The sequence below is a fragment of the Solanum verrucosum genome, unplaced genomic scaffold (genome assembly GCF_900185275.1).
Source record: "Solanum verrucosum unplaced genomic scaffold, falcon-dt-bn FXZP01000274.1, whole genome shotgun sequence".
Lineage (NCBI taxonomy): Eukaryota > Viridiplantae > Streptophyta > Magnoliopsida > Solanales > Solanaceae > Solanum > Solanum verrucosum.
Window position 1 is genome coordinate 120,245 of NW_026020258.1, and position 15,393 is coordinate 135,637.

The 15,393-nt window shown below is 41.1% G+C and overlaps 1 protein-coding gene across 1 annotated transcript; it reads left to right on the forward strand.

Moving 5' to 3' along the window:
- The first annotated feature begins 14,684 nt into the window (after positions 1-14,684).
- Positions 14,685-15,158, forward strand: LOC125833323 (uncharacterized). Its single transcript, XM_049512467.1, has one exon. The coding sequence runs from the start codon at positions 14,685-14,687 to the stop codon at positions 15,156-15,158; it is 474 nt and encodes a 157-aa protein (XP_049368424.1).
- Positions 15,159-15,393: the final 235 nt, after the last annotated feature.

A 15,393-nucleotide genomic window follows, 5' to 3' on the forward strand; every position in this document is an offset into this window, starting at 1 on the left:
GTTGTGAACAGTCACTCGGTGAAGTAAGTCTTGCTCGCCGAACCACTCGGCAATCCGCCCTTGGTTCATTTTCATCGCCCTTCTGCCTTGGCCTTGAGCATCCTCAAGGTCTGTAACTTTGGGAGATCCAACACTGCATCGCGGAACCACTTTGTGATCTGCCGACTGCTCATTTCTCTAGCCAACTTGGTTCTTTCCTTCAGGGCTTGGGACACTGGAACTTTAGGCGGTCAAGTAGCCATTCGGCGACTCGGCAAGTGGACTTGGCGATCACCAAGCTTGTAGTTCTTCATTCTTTCAACTCGCTTCGTTCCTTTTTGCAAATTAGTGTCCTTGCTTTGTTCCTCAATCCATATACCTGGAAATCAAGGGTTTTACATCAGTTATTGGCAAAAAATAAGTATTTGAGGACACTAAATCTATATAAATAAAGCTCTAAATGAGTCCAAATCTCGAACTCATCAACACCCCCAACTTTAACTTTTGCTTGTCCTCAAGTAGAACTCAAGTTCAGCAGTTCAAAAAGGTTGTCTCAAACAGTGCTACAAAAGACTCAATCATGAGTGCACACAACAAGACTCAACTTACTCATTCAAGGATCAATTGGCACTTAAAGATTCAAGTTGTGACTCACCATTATCAACGCCTCTCAAGTTCACAATACTTGCTTCAAATGCAAGTTCAAGTCCAACAAAAGTAGTCAAATGCCCTCACACAAAGATGATTCCGTATTCACACACAGTTGTTCAACAATTTATAGTTTCAGAATCATATACAACTCTCACACTCACAAAGATGAACACATGCATGACTTTACCCATACGTTTGCCCTTATTTTCCATCCAACATTCGTTTCATCTCACTCAAGATCAAAAGGTCTTTTCAAGGCTTGTAACGGGCCTGAGTGTAAAGGTATAGTCATTTAGGATCAGCGGCTACTATCCTAATGAAATGTGGTATGAACATCACTTTATTTCCTTTACTTCAACATTTTCACTCATGCTCAAAATTAACCCCATTATTCAGTTCTCATGGAATACCGGACACCCCATTTCTTTAGCAACTTTCACAACTTTAGTCCACAACTTTTTCATTCTTTTTCTTTTTCATTCTTCTTTCTTTTTTTCTTTTTTTGTATGGAGGAGTTCCATCTTTCTCAAAACCATGGATAAAGGGGGACTTCTTTGCACTTCTTGATTTACCTTCTATTTTCAACACACCCCAACTTAAGCTATTGGCCTAAGTTGGTTATTCAAACAAACCACACTTCATGAGAATTATGGGTGAATGGATAAAGAGGAGTTACAATTGCATCATGTTTTTTCCAAGAAAAGGATAAGGCTCAAAGGGTGTTCAAGCAAAGCTCACACACTCACAAGGTTGGCCACAAAAGAGGTATATTGTCAAATTGTCCACTCTTCAAAATTGTTGCCTAAAATCATTTCAAGAGCTTGTATCACTTAGTCAACCGGACCAATGTGGCAAATTCTAGGTGTCACCACACAAGGTTCATGGTAAGCTCATCACACAAGGCATTGGCACCAATATCAAACAAGACTCTACACTTTTGCTAGTGTGGAATGTTCATCACAAGAGACTACATTCGATAACCGGCTAGTTACAACGAAATACAAAAAGTTAACATATTGTCTACGCAACTTCATTTGGCCTTATCGTAGCTGCACATTAATTTTTGTCCAATTAAGAGAACTATTCAAGTCATCGGTATTGATCATGACCGACACTCAAATTTGCACAAGAACAGCCACAATCAAACACAACAAGAGGTGGCAAATTTTTTCAGAAGGGTCAAAAACCATTTGCATTTAAAATAAGGAGCCATAAGCTCAAACATCCACAACACAGTACAAAAACAAAATTAAACCACAAAAGCCCAATATTTATACAAAATGCTAATCACAGGGGGTAGGTATGCAAAGACCTCACCCCACCACAAATAAAAAGCCAGTTGTCCTCAAATGCAATAAGATACTAAAAAGTCAATAAAACGACAGAGAGGGAGGGAGGTAAAGAAGGGTCTTGTCTACACAGTCTCTCCATCTGTCGGGGCATCAGTGCCCGGTGCAACATCAGCACTACTGGCTCCACTAGGGCCTGCCATGGACGTCTCTGTCAGTGATGTATAAATCACCAACTGTACAATGGTCTCCTCTAGGTCTCCATAGATGGTCTCCTTTGGCACCTCAATCTGCTCTTAGTCGGTCTCTGCCTCTAACTCATCAGTGACCACATCATCCATCTGCACATCTCCAGTGGTGGCCAGAGGAATCTCAGTAGTATCCGGGGCATCAATATCATCAATTGCCTCCAATAGTAAAGTAAAGGTTGTGGACTTAAAGTAGTCCACATCCTTTCTCAAATCTGCAACTTCGGATTTCAAAGTTGTCACCTCAGAAGTAACCCCCTATCGACTCTCACAAGTGTCTACTCTCGCTGTGAGAGTGTTAATAGATGCTCGGAGGGGTGTTTGTTCAGCTAGGATTGCACTCTCAATCATTCATGATACCGCATCCTCCAATCGGGTAGCCCTCACATCCACAGAATGGGCTAAGTACCCCATCTTCAGGATCATAGCTTGAGTAATCCTGGGGGGCTGGGAAGAAGTAGAAGCACCAGGAACCTAGGAGGAAGTGGAAGCAGGTGTACCTGAAATCTCGAAGGCCGGAGTAGCCAAAGATGCCTCTGCAGGTATCGTCTCAACATCAATCTCTAGGGATGCATCCACCAGAGCTGCTCTCCTCTTGTCTGCCTCCTCCCAAGTGTACTCGGACTCTATGCACCGAATGTCAGTGGAAGATGTAGGAGTGACCTCGATATCCCTCTTCTCATCACGAGAAACTCCAGCACGTCGGCATAACTCTTTAATTAAGACCGGGAATGGAAGGGACGTCTAGCTTTACTTAGCCCTCATGGCCATCTCCTGCTCTATGATGAGTCCCAAGTCGATGCTCATCCGGGATATGATTGACCCAAGGCAGGCCGCCTTAGGATGGCGGAGGATGGACTCATTCTGGCATGGCATAAGGGAGCTGCTGATGAATCCAAACCAGTATCGCGCAACTACGTTCAACTCCTTCTTCTCAATCGAAGCTCCTACATCAATCCACCTCGAGGTGCTGTCAGAGATGAGCGGGGCAAGCAAGACCTTGAGATCATCCAAAGGTATCGTAATGATATCCAATACAACACTAATATGATAGCGGTTGCATCTTACTACTGTCCCTCGTACCATTACTGACTCTACCGGCCTGAAAGTGTTGGCTTTATTCTTGCCCTTGGGTACTAAGTCACTATGTGTTGCGTAGAACTCTCGGACGCATGTAGGAATATTGGGGCCTCGGGGCCTGGTGAACTGCTCGAACCGGTGAAACTGGATAGCGTCTCTAATCAGTGGAATATCTACCCACAAAGCCCTCTATGGATAGAAACTTCTCCTTGAGAATTGTCCTCAACTCATCGACCTTTAATCTGTTGAGTAGCTGGGGAGGAGGACGCTAAACTGGTGTTGTTGGAACTACAGTCGGTGCTGGAGCTGGCCCTGTATCAGCACCAGGAGGGGTGGCCTCTGGAAATCTCGACGAATCTTGGCGAGTCCTACCACAAATTTCTACCCGTCGGGACTGTAGAAGATGGTCATCCTCCAGCTCAGAAAATGCAACTTGGGAGTCAAAGGATTCTCCCTCGCTGCCAGAGTTGTGCTTCGGAACCTCAGATATGGGCTTCTTGCCCTTACCTTTTCCTCTTTTTGGAGGTTCGTTCTTTCCCTTTTTAGAATGGGTAGCTGCCAACTCGTTAATAACTATACCCCGTGCAATTTTGCAGGGTGGCATGTGTAAGTTGGTTCTAGCCATATCTGCAAAACACACCAAAATAATTTACAATGATTCAAGAAAGAATTCAGAAAAAAAAAGTTGCAGATAGACTCGCCGAATCGATCAGCGAGTTGCCAAATCACTTTGACGAGCTAAATCGGGCTCGCCAAAAGGATTGGCTCAAAAAGTTTCTAGAAAAATGGCTTGTCGGTGATGGGAAGGCCCATTCAGTGAATCACCGACATCATTTGGCGAGCACAAATTAGGTCACCAAAAATTACAGTGTATTTTAGGGGATAGGGGCGCAGAAAGGGAGATAAAAGAAGACATTCGGCGAGTCACCGAGTACACTTGGCGAACTCAAGCTTCTCATAGAAAGTTACAAAACAAAAACTAATCAAAGCATTAAAGTAAAGGCGATCAAAAGGGATTTGGCGGACCGCTGAGTGGTTCGGTGAGCTCGACCCAACTCGCCAAACAACCCAATATGCCTATTTTCAACCCCCACTTCCAAAATCAACCCCACAGCCATCGAAAACAAAATCAAACCATACACTTATTCAATTAATCCTAAACCCATATGACCCATGCCACTGGGGTACTCAAACTTCCCCCAATTTGGCCATAATTGGCCATTCGACGACTTTAGCCCTTAAGAATGACGTCAAATGCTCCATATTGGAAAAAACACGTCATTTAGCACAAATTTGGGTTACTCAAACTTCACCCGACTAGAGCTAACAATAATAAAGAACAACCTAACAATTTGCGATCAATTGTAAAGCATAAAATTTGGGAAATCAACAAATTAGGCAATTAAAGCACGATATCAAATTTAAAACAGGCAAACAAGCACAAATATACAAATTTAGAGAGGCCCAACACACGTTAATAAGTACAATATAGTTGCAAATGAGTTTAACCACTAATTACAAGTTTTGGCATTCGGAAAGCCAACCTTTAATGTGAAATATAAGAATTTTTAATGCTAGGCGGCAAAGTCGAACTACGCACACCGAATCAACGACTAGAAAGTGGTAACAATGCAAAAATATCGAAAATATAGTGTGGGTGTGATTTTGTGAAGTTAAAAGTGAGGGAATGTGAAAGAGTTTTAAATTTTAAACCTTTGGTCTTTTAAAAACCATCCAGTTCGCGCCCTTTTGCCGATATTAGTTGACCTCGCCAAACCACTTGGCGACACACCGAGTGGTTACTTACCTCACCGAATTTTACAGGACCTCCAGTTAATGTAAGGATCCAAACAACAGTCAAAGTCGAGCTCGCCAACCTGTTCGGCGATTCACCGACTTGTCCATGGGCCCGCCGAGTTTTACAGACTCCATCTTCTAATATCTTGAGTCCAATAGCGGTCCAAGTCATCCTCGCCAACCTCTTCGGTGAGTCACCGAATGGAATCTTGGCTCGCCAACCTGCATATTTCAAACACATTCTACTTTTTCACTTGCACAATCAACACACGATTATTCCAAAAGACAAAAATAAAGAAATAAAAATTTAGGTTGCCTCCCAAGCAGCGCCTTAGTTAACATCATGGCACGATGCAAGTCCTCACTCAAACATCATTCTTGGGGTTTGCCATAGTATTACTAGGCAACCCCCCTTGTTGTCTTGGGTTTAAATGAGAAGAAATTTGACCCATTTGGGTCTCCAACTGCTTGGTAGAGATGGAATGAGAAGTCACCGTCTGGTTAAGGGTCGATATATATTCCTTCATCTCCTTCAAGATTGTATTAGACTCTTCAACCTTGTTGAGAATACGAGAGAGCATATCCTCATACCGGCTACCCTCAGAATCTTTGGGCTTTTGACACTCATGGGGAGGAACATATCTCTCTTTCTCCCCATCTCTTTCCTTCCAAGTGGGGTTACAATCCTTCCACTCTCTATCATGGTCTCTCCAGCCTTCATCCATGTTCCAACCTTGGTTACCACCCTACCTTGGGTAGTTTGCACAATAATCTCCTCATTGGTTGACAAGGAAGTTCAATTTTTTGTTGTACAACGCTTCAAACTTGGCCTCATCGGGGCTTACATACCCAACACCCACAACATTGACACTCCTAGCACCAGCTCCCATGACATTTTTGGCCAAAATGTCAAGTTGGGTCATCATCTTTGCCATGTTTTGGTCCCTCTCTTGATATTTTCCAAGCTATTCCTTGGTTAATTTAAAAATGAAAGGGAAGACCTGATCTTCACGGGTGTACCATGCCCGGTTAATTTTGGTCATATCATCCCAGAGCTGGGTTGCTATAAGGTAAGGTTGTTGTATCAAATCTCCCAGAGAAAGTTGATCAGCTACTCCTTTGTTCACCGAATCAAGGCTTCGGTAAAAGTATTGCAGTAAAACATTGTCGAGCAAACCATGAGTTGGGCATTGCAGCACCAACTTTTTAAATCTTAGCCAAGTCTCATGGATTGACTCACCCTCCAAATGCTTGAAGCTCTAGATGTTGTCCCTAAGTGTCATCATCTTCGAATGAGGTAAAATCACATTTGAAATGCGGTGACAAGCTCTTTCCATGAAGTGATGGAGTCTCTTGGCAATTCATCCAACCACTTACATGCTTCTCCCATTAAGAAAAATGGGAACAACCTCAATCGGACCAACTCTTGGGATATGTTCTTGAAGGAGAACGTCCTACAAACATCAATAAATTTTCTTATATGCTCATGGGGATCCTCATGAGCCAACCCACCAAACAACCCTTTCAATTGCAAGAGCTGCAACGTGGTGCTTGTAATGTGGAACACATCATTCCCTTCAACCGGAGGCAAGCGAATGGCACCAACTCCACCCACAAGATTTAGGTTATTGAAATTTGGCTCGTTGACATCATTGAGATTGCCAATGTCATCTTGGTGGCCCACTTGGCTACCATTGCTTCTGTTGACACTCATTTCCTCTATTTCACACAGCAACACAGAAACCAAAACTAAAAGTAAATAGTTCAACTGTGACTAAAAGGAACAAAATTCAACTTCACCAAAAGAATCTCAAAAACGCCTCTACCCAACAGCGATGCCATTTTGATATAAATTTCAAGCATACCTCATCCAATTCTAGGTGTTCAACGATCGTAAATCAGTATAAAACCCAACTAAATAACTTGGGGATGAATCCCAGAAGAAGCGGTACGTGTTTGAGAGTCAATTGGGAAGTATGAACATGATCAAATCAGTCATAGGAATAAACATTATCGGATAAAAACATCATTCAAATCAGGGGGTGACACGAATGTCAAATAAGGGTTTTGGTTTGAAATTATCAACTACAAACAGTGGCAAACAATAAGAAATACCAATAATGAGACGAGTTCTTGGGATGTGTTTCGATTATAGGCTAATATAGACAAATAGGTAATTGCAACTAGAAAATAGCTAGATATTAGTGAGTAAGCTAGGCTATAGAGGAGATAAACTTCCTCTCGAATGATTTATCCCGAATCAAGTTGATTTCTCTCGAACATCAACAAGCAAGCAAAATAAGAATATCCCACACCTTAGTCCATTCACTCTTTCGAGCTGAATGTGTGGGATTGGGTTTAGGATTCACTTTCTCGAGCTGAACTCAGGTCAACCCAATACCCACAGACCATCAATCAATAAGTTTAGTTTTAAAACTCGCTCTCGAGCAAACCAAACACACAAGGGTAAACTGCATTTGCAATGACAATTCTTAAATTAATCTACAATTAATGATTGAACTCACTTCTAAACAACATTTAAACTAACATTTAGCAATACCCATAAACTAAATCATCCCATAATCATATAATCACACCCTAAGAATTCGGGTTTTAGCTAGACATTATAAAAAGATTAAAATCGTTATCAAATTGAGTTTTCATCAACTGGGTAAGATTGATTTAGTCTTTACAATGATCAAATTCGAAGAATCTCAAAGACCCACTTCCAATTTATCAAAAGTGAAAAACTTCAATTCATCAAAGCTAAAGAACACTAGAGAAAACTTGTCTCACAGTTCAAAACATAATAAAAATATATTCTAAAGAGTAATTGATACTAAACTAAATGTTCAAAAATGTATTTATAACCGCCAAAAATGTGCTACAAAGAGTCACTTGGTGAAGTAAGTCGGGATCGCCGAACCACTCAGTGATCCACCCTTTGGTCTTTTTCATCGCCCTTCTGTCTTGGCCTTCAGCATCCTCAAGGTCTATAACTTTGGGAGATCCAACACTGCATCGCGGAACCTCTTGGCGATCCGTCGACTACTTCTTTCTCTCGCCTTCTTGGTTCTTTCCTTCAGGGCTTGGCACACTAGAACTTTAGGCAGTCAAGGGGCCATTCGGCGACTTGACAACAGGATTTGGCGATCACCAAGCTAGCATTTCTTCATTCTTTCAGCTCACTTCGTTCCTTTTGGCAAATTAGTGTCCTTGCTTTGTTCCTCAATCCATATACCTGGAAATCAAGGGTTATACATCAGTTATTGTCACAAAATAGGCATTTAAGGATGCTAAATCTATATAAATAAAGCCTTAAATTAGTCTAAATCTTGAACTCATCAGTTCAAAATTAGGAGGAATGCCATTTCATGGTCAAGGAAGGTATTGTGTTGAGACACAAAATTTCAGGAGAAGGCATACAAGTTGATCAAGCTAAAGTTGAAGTTATTGCCAAATTGGTTCCTCCTATCTTGGTTAAAGATGTTAAGAAGTTTCTTGGGCCATGCGGGTTATTATCGACGGTTCATAAAATATTTCTCTAAGGTGGATCACCCTCTTTGAAATCTACTTGAAAAAAAAACTGTCTTCGAGTTTGATGAATCTTGTGTCAAGGGATTTTTGTGGTTAAAAGAGAATCTTGTTTTGGCTCTTATCATTGGTGCTCTAGATTGGATTGTTCCATTTGAGCTGATATGTGATTCAAGCAGTGTGGCCTTGGGGGTTATGCTTGGCCAACGAAAGGGAAATTTGTTTCATACGGTGTATTATGCAAGCAAGACTTTGAATGTAGCTCAAAGGGATTACACAGTTACTGAGCAAGAGTTGTTAGCTGTGGTGTACGCTTTTGAAAAGTTTAAAGCTTACCTTTTGGGGACAATGGTGGTACATACCAACCATTCTGTGATCTGTTACTTGATAGCTAAGAAGGATGCAAAGCCAAGGTTGATTCGATGGGTGTTATTGTTGAAAGAGTTTGACTTTGAGGGCTTAAACGTCAATGTATGACTCCCCAATGACAAACCAAAAGTTGTCAAAAACTTAGGACTTACAGATGGGACCTACTCCCCGTAGGTCCATCCACACCTCGTGGGGGAGGTCCGTAGGTCAAGGCCCCAAGATGTCAAGTTGCAAACCCTACCCACGGACCTGCAGGATGGGGCATGAGTTCACCCATGGTCCATGGGTCAAGGGGCGTGGATCACACCTGTGAATCTGCCTAGGCTCGGCCAATTAAGGGCCAAAGTGGTAAATTCCTAGGGTGGTTAGTTAAGTTAGGGGTCGGTTTATTTTGATTATTTAGAGTTATTTAAGGCTTTTTACACTATTAACTACCCTTTTACAATTCATTATTCCAAAAATCCAAAATAGAAACTACTTTCTCTCCAAATATTTCTCTCTCTAGAAACCTCCATTGGAGAAGAAGAAGTCAAGGTTTGGAGCTCAACATTTCATATTTTCTCTTCAATTTCATGCAGAATCTTCAATCAAGGTATGGTAGTTTTCATCTATGGGTAGCTTTCACCCATAGAGTCCCTTCAAAACATGATTTCAAAGCTTCCAAATTCCCCCAAAAGTTAGGGTTTGAATCTAAGTCATGGGTTCAATTTCAAAACATTTTCAAAGGTTGATTTATGATGAATTATGATTGAATTAAGGAATTAATGTTGTTTTATGATGAAATTCCTCCATTAACCCATGATTCCCACAAAACACTAAATTGTGAATTTATGATGTGGGTTGATTGATTACATAAGCATGTTATGTAACTATATCTATATTGATTGATTTATTGAATCATGATATTCCCCTTATCTAACATATAATTTTAGATGTTTGGGTGGAGATTGATTCATAGCCTTGGAGGGCAAATTATGAAGGATTGATGTATAATCATGATGCTATGTATATGCTTTGTGATTTCAATGAAAGTAATGTGATCATGTCTAGAATTCAATTGTGTTATTATTGAAAGGTTATTCTCAATTATACACTTATGAATGATGATGATATATGTGAAAGGTTTCTTCAATGTAATGCTACATCTTGAATTGGTAGGCTTAGGCATCGTCTTCTTGTGTAACTAATGTATCTTGACATAATGAACAATGAATCAGTAGACCTAATGGTTGTAGCCCTTTCATAAATGATTAATGAAGTATTCTAGGCTTTGTCTTGAATCGGTAGACCTAATGGTGGTAGCCCTTGCATGATTGATGAGTCCACAAATTGAACTCATTTAGGACTTTATTTTGATAGAAATAGTGTCCTCAAATGTTTATTTTGTCTCAATATCTGATGAAAACTCTTAAGTTTAAGGTATTTGAAGTTTTAGTGGAAGCATGGACACTTAGGCGCAAAAAAGAACAAAAAGGCTAAAAAGAACGAGGAAGCTGAAGCCTGAGCATCGCCAAGCACACTTGGCGATTCGCTGAAGCGACGCACTCTGACGTTTGTTCCAGTACGCGAAGCCCTGAAGGAGCATGATCAAAAAGGCGATGAAAGGAGCAGTCGGCGTTTCGCCAAATAATTCCACGAAGCATTACTATCTCACCCAATGGCACAGAGCATGACCATGCTGAAGGCTAGTGCAAGACGGCGACGAACTACACCAAATGGCGAATCACTGAGTTAATCAACGATTCAGACTGACCTCAGCGAAAGATCTGCCAGGACTATTTTCAGAAGTCTATAAATACTAAACTTCTTGTTAAATTTAGGGATTCAAAAATTTATTTTAATTTTCACAATACAATAGTACTTTTAGGGATATTTTCTCCAATGTTTGGAGAGGGTTTTTGGGAGACTTGAAGAAAGAAGGATTTCATCTTCCCCAACTTGGAAGTGGGTATTCTCCATTCTTTATCCTTTGCTTAAATAAAGGTTTAATTCCTTCTACCCATTATATTTTAGTATCATTTTAGGTGTATTTTGTTATTTCTTGATGTGTGGCTAAAAACCTCATTCTTAGGGTGTGATTTAGCAAATATGTGTTGATATTTTTGTTGGGTCTTGCTTGATGATAGGTTAGATGTATTTTAATGGTGATTTCACCTAGTGGTTGTGGTTTAATTTAATGGGTTTGTAGTTGCAAATACAAAACCACCCATGTGTTTTCAGCTTGCCCGAGAGGGAGGCCGTGAAACCAAAATCGTTGGACTGATGGCCTAAGGAATGGGTCGACAGAAGGTTCAGCCCGAGAGGGTGAGCCCTAGTCCCATATCCTAACACTCAGCTCGAGAGAGTGAGTGGGGTAAGGCATAGGCTGGCCTTCATGCGAAAAATGGGTGTCCGAGAGGAACGCATTAGAAATAGGGTAAGTTGCCCGAGAGGGAACTTATTTCCATCTAAATCTTAACCTAGTCACTATTATCTTGCAAATTTCCTGTCAAAAGCATGTACCCAACGATTTATCTCAACTTGTATTGCGGTCACACCCCAAGAACTTGTCCCCATACTTGATTTTCTTGTTATTTTTATTGTTTTTACTACTTGTGACGAAACCCCCATTTGATATTTGACACTTTTGTGTCACCTCCTTTAATTTACAATGTGTTTAATAGTTAATGTCTTTAGCTATGAATAGTTAGAACATAATTTTATTTTTCTACTAATTATCAAAATCACTCCCTTGGGACACGACCCCAACCCTTGGTTGGGTTACTATATTATCGATGATCGTAGACACTCGTACCGTAGGTTAGTGTCATTGGTCACGATAAGCATCAATGATGAGTCTATGAACGACTATAATGATGTACCTTGGATCGGTAGGCCAATGGCACGCTTTCATGAATGATAATGATGAACCTTGAATTAGTAGGCCTATGGCCTTTCATGAGGATTCAATGAGCTATCCTAATAATGTACCTTGAATCGGTAGGCTCATGGCACCCTTTCATGTGTGTAATAATGTACCTTGGGTCGGTAGGCCAATGGCATCCCTCTCATGTGTAATAATGTTAAAGTAATGAACTACTTTATGGGAATGTAAGCTTAGCACCGAGTGGATATGGTAATATGGAAGCTCTCCCCATGTTAGGCTGGGTTTCAATGAACATCTTTCATATCCCATAACTATGTGCCCACATAGGTTATTAGCTAGTGGATCCACCTAAGCTAAAATATTATCGGTCCTACCTTAGGCAAGTAGACCAACCCTTTACGGTGTGGGATAGATACTGGATTCCATGGTTTGCTCACATGGTCTATGTCGGTTAATGCTTATTCTCATCATGTGAGATACATGTTATGGTTACTCAAGGTTCTATGAAGTGTGGGTGGTAGTATGGGATGCCATTCATGCATTGCACGAGGAGGCTCTGAGAGGGCTATGGTGTGTTTCTCTAATGTCCTAATGTCTAATGAAATGGATGTGCTCATATGAAGCTAATGACAATGTTGACTTAAAGGCTTAATGTAATGATGAATGCTTAACTTGGAAATGTTAATATGAGTTGCTTTCCTTGTCATGCCTTATTGAATGTGAATGTTCCTTGTCTATGATTATTGACTAAAGAGGTGAATGAAGAATGGTAAGTATGTTATGGTGGCCTCAAAGTGGTACTTAGTATGAATGGTATTATGGGATACCATTCATACAGTGCACAAGTATAACTTAGGGTTACTTTTATGATTGCTCTATTATATTCTAATGACTTACATGATGAATATGCTTATGTCTTGTATGTTTATACTAATAATGCATGATGATTCTCAAACTTGACATATAACATGGTTTTCAACCAAAATGTCCTTTTTAGCATGATTTTTGCATGGCTATCATACTTGGTACATATTTGTGCTAACCCATATTTCTTCTACATTTTTTACAAAGTGTAGGGTTTGGAGACTTAAGTTCTATTCTTGAAAGATAGGTTTCTAAGGTGCAAGGAGTTGAAGATTTGGTGAGTCCTCATAGCTTCGATGACAAACCTACCTATTCCTTTATTTCTTATATTTTATGTTTAGAGCTTTTGTATGAGTTGCGTCCCAAGGTTTTTTGGCTTATGGTTCTAGATGGTTTGAGACAAAGTATAGACTTCCGCTCATATTTATGAATGACTTCAATTGTAAAAGAAAAGGTTTTAAATTTCTGCACCATATTCTATTGTCTTATGTTATGAAATATATAAGACTTGTATGAGGCTCTTCGGAGTCTTGTACACCGTGTCACGTCAGTGTGTAGGTTCGGGTCATGAAAAAGAAGGCTAAATGAGTTGTTATCATAGCGGAGGTTGAGACTCCCCAACCCACTAGTCTTAAACCTCATTCGACGAGTGTTATGGGAAAAGGAAAGAAGCAGGTAGTTAACAACTCAAGTTCAGATAATAGTTTGGGCATCGATTCCACCTATCTCACCTTATCTGGGTCAGAGAATGAGGAAATTGAGGGGTCTAGGACTCCAGTCCATACATCGGCACCACAGGGAGAGTTGTTAAAGCAGAGGCGTTCAGAGTTGTGTTCTAAAGTAGCTCATGATCCACAAGTACAAGTTTTAGCACCTCCAGCACCACAGGCACAACAAGTGCCTCATATTCCAGCACATCCTCCTCGGTCCATGAATTGGTTAAAGGTTGTTAGTTGTGGAAAATATTCCAGGAGAAGTGGTTGTCCATAGACGGTGTGGTGGACAAATACCCCACTGTTTGGTAGACCTTGAGGTTCCATAAATTCCAGTAGTTCACCAGACCCCAAAATCCATATGTGCCTACATGGGTTCGGAAATTCTTTGAGGGATATGAAAAGTTGGTCACCCAAGGAGAAGGCAGGGTCGATGGCACCAGTTGATTTTGGTGAGGTGCGCGGAAAGAAGGTCAAGTGCAACGAGACAGACATAAATGATGAGTTGAACTGCATGACTCAGACTCGGCTCTCTTTGGTTGACATGGTAAAAACAAAGTCTCTTGAGAATTTGAAAGGGTGGCTTGCCCTATTGTTGTGTGATGTCACACCCTCATGGATCAAAGCGAGGGAAGTTATTCAGAATAAGGACATGAACATCTCGGCACGGTACTGGTCTGTGTTTATTAGCAACGCTTTGATGTCATCCCGGAATGATTCCATCATCCGGCATCCGAAAGCTGCCATTCTAGGATGTATCATCACTCGGGAGCGGTTAAATCTTGGGTCCATAATTGCATAGGAGATGGCTATGAGGGCCAAAAAAAAATTAACCTCATTACCATTTACAGTTTTCATTAGTGATTTATGTAACCGAGCGGGTGTGCCCTTTGTGGCAAAGACGGATGTTGAGGTAACTCCTGCCTCATCTCGTGCCATTCGTCAAATTTAAGTAGAGTATACAAAGGATGAGGCTGAAAAGAGAAAGAAAGCTTCGGTGGACACCTCTCCGATTGTTGATTTGGATTTTATTGAGGTCGACCCTACACCTTCCACTCTGACCAATGGGCCATCAAGTATACCAGGCTCCTCATAATCTACTACTCCTTCCCCTGCTCCTGTCTCCCATCCTCCATTGACCCAGGCCATGATCTACAAAATGGGCAACCTTGCCTATTCGGTGGATGTGCAGGCTTCTAGGGTTGAGGTCGTTGTTCCATCTATGATTGATTGAGTGATAGTTGCAGCACTAACTTCCATTTGGGAGGATTTGAGGGAGCATCAAGAGTTTATCATGGCCTACGATGTAGCATTTGATGCCCTTACTTCTCGGGTTGAGGCATGTGAGAAGACAGACCACAACTTTGCAGATTTGACAACCCTAAAGGATGATATTACTTGTTTGCGTCAAGATGTAGATGAGCTGAAATCCATTGACATATCAATGTTGTGGGGAGGTGTAGATATCCCCAAGGACCCCAGTTCTGAGATGCCTATAATTCCAGATGTGTCTGAGATCCCTCTAGCTTCTGTGACCGGAGATGCTACTGCATTTGATAAGGATGGGGAGTCCGACACACCCGAGACTGATGATGAGGAGATAGAGGCTTGTGAGGATGCAGTGTATGAGGATTTAGAGGACTTGGAAGGTGATTGTCTACAGGTATCCATGGAGGCTTTAGTTCATGATACGTTAATAGTTGGTTCTAGTGAGTCTAAGCCCACGGAGGGGATCGTTGCGCAGCCTTCCAGAGTTGGAGATGAGTAGGGCGCTAATGCCAAGGTTGAGGCCACTCTAGAGACCCAGAGCTCACCTCAGGCTTAGCCTGACAGGGGGATCTTTACTCTCTTTCCATTTCATTTGTTGTTGATACTTTTAGTTTATTTTGTATTGAGGACACTACTTAGTTTTTTTGGTGGGGCGAAGGTATCTAGCTACCTACCCTTTTGGTTGTAGTTATTTTATCTCATTGATTTCTCTCTTTCAATTGCTTGAATGTGAA

What these genes read in the sequence shown, in the direction of transcription:
- LOC125833323 (XM_049512467.1), top strand. Translation starts at nt 14,685, where the DNA reads ATGGCCTACGATGTAGCATTTGATGCCCTTACTTCTCGGGTTGAGGCA.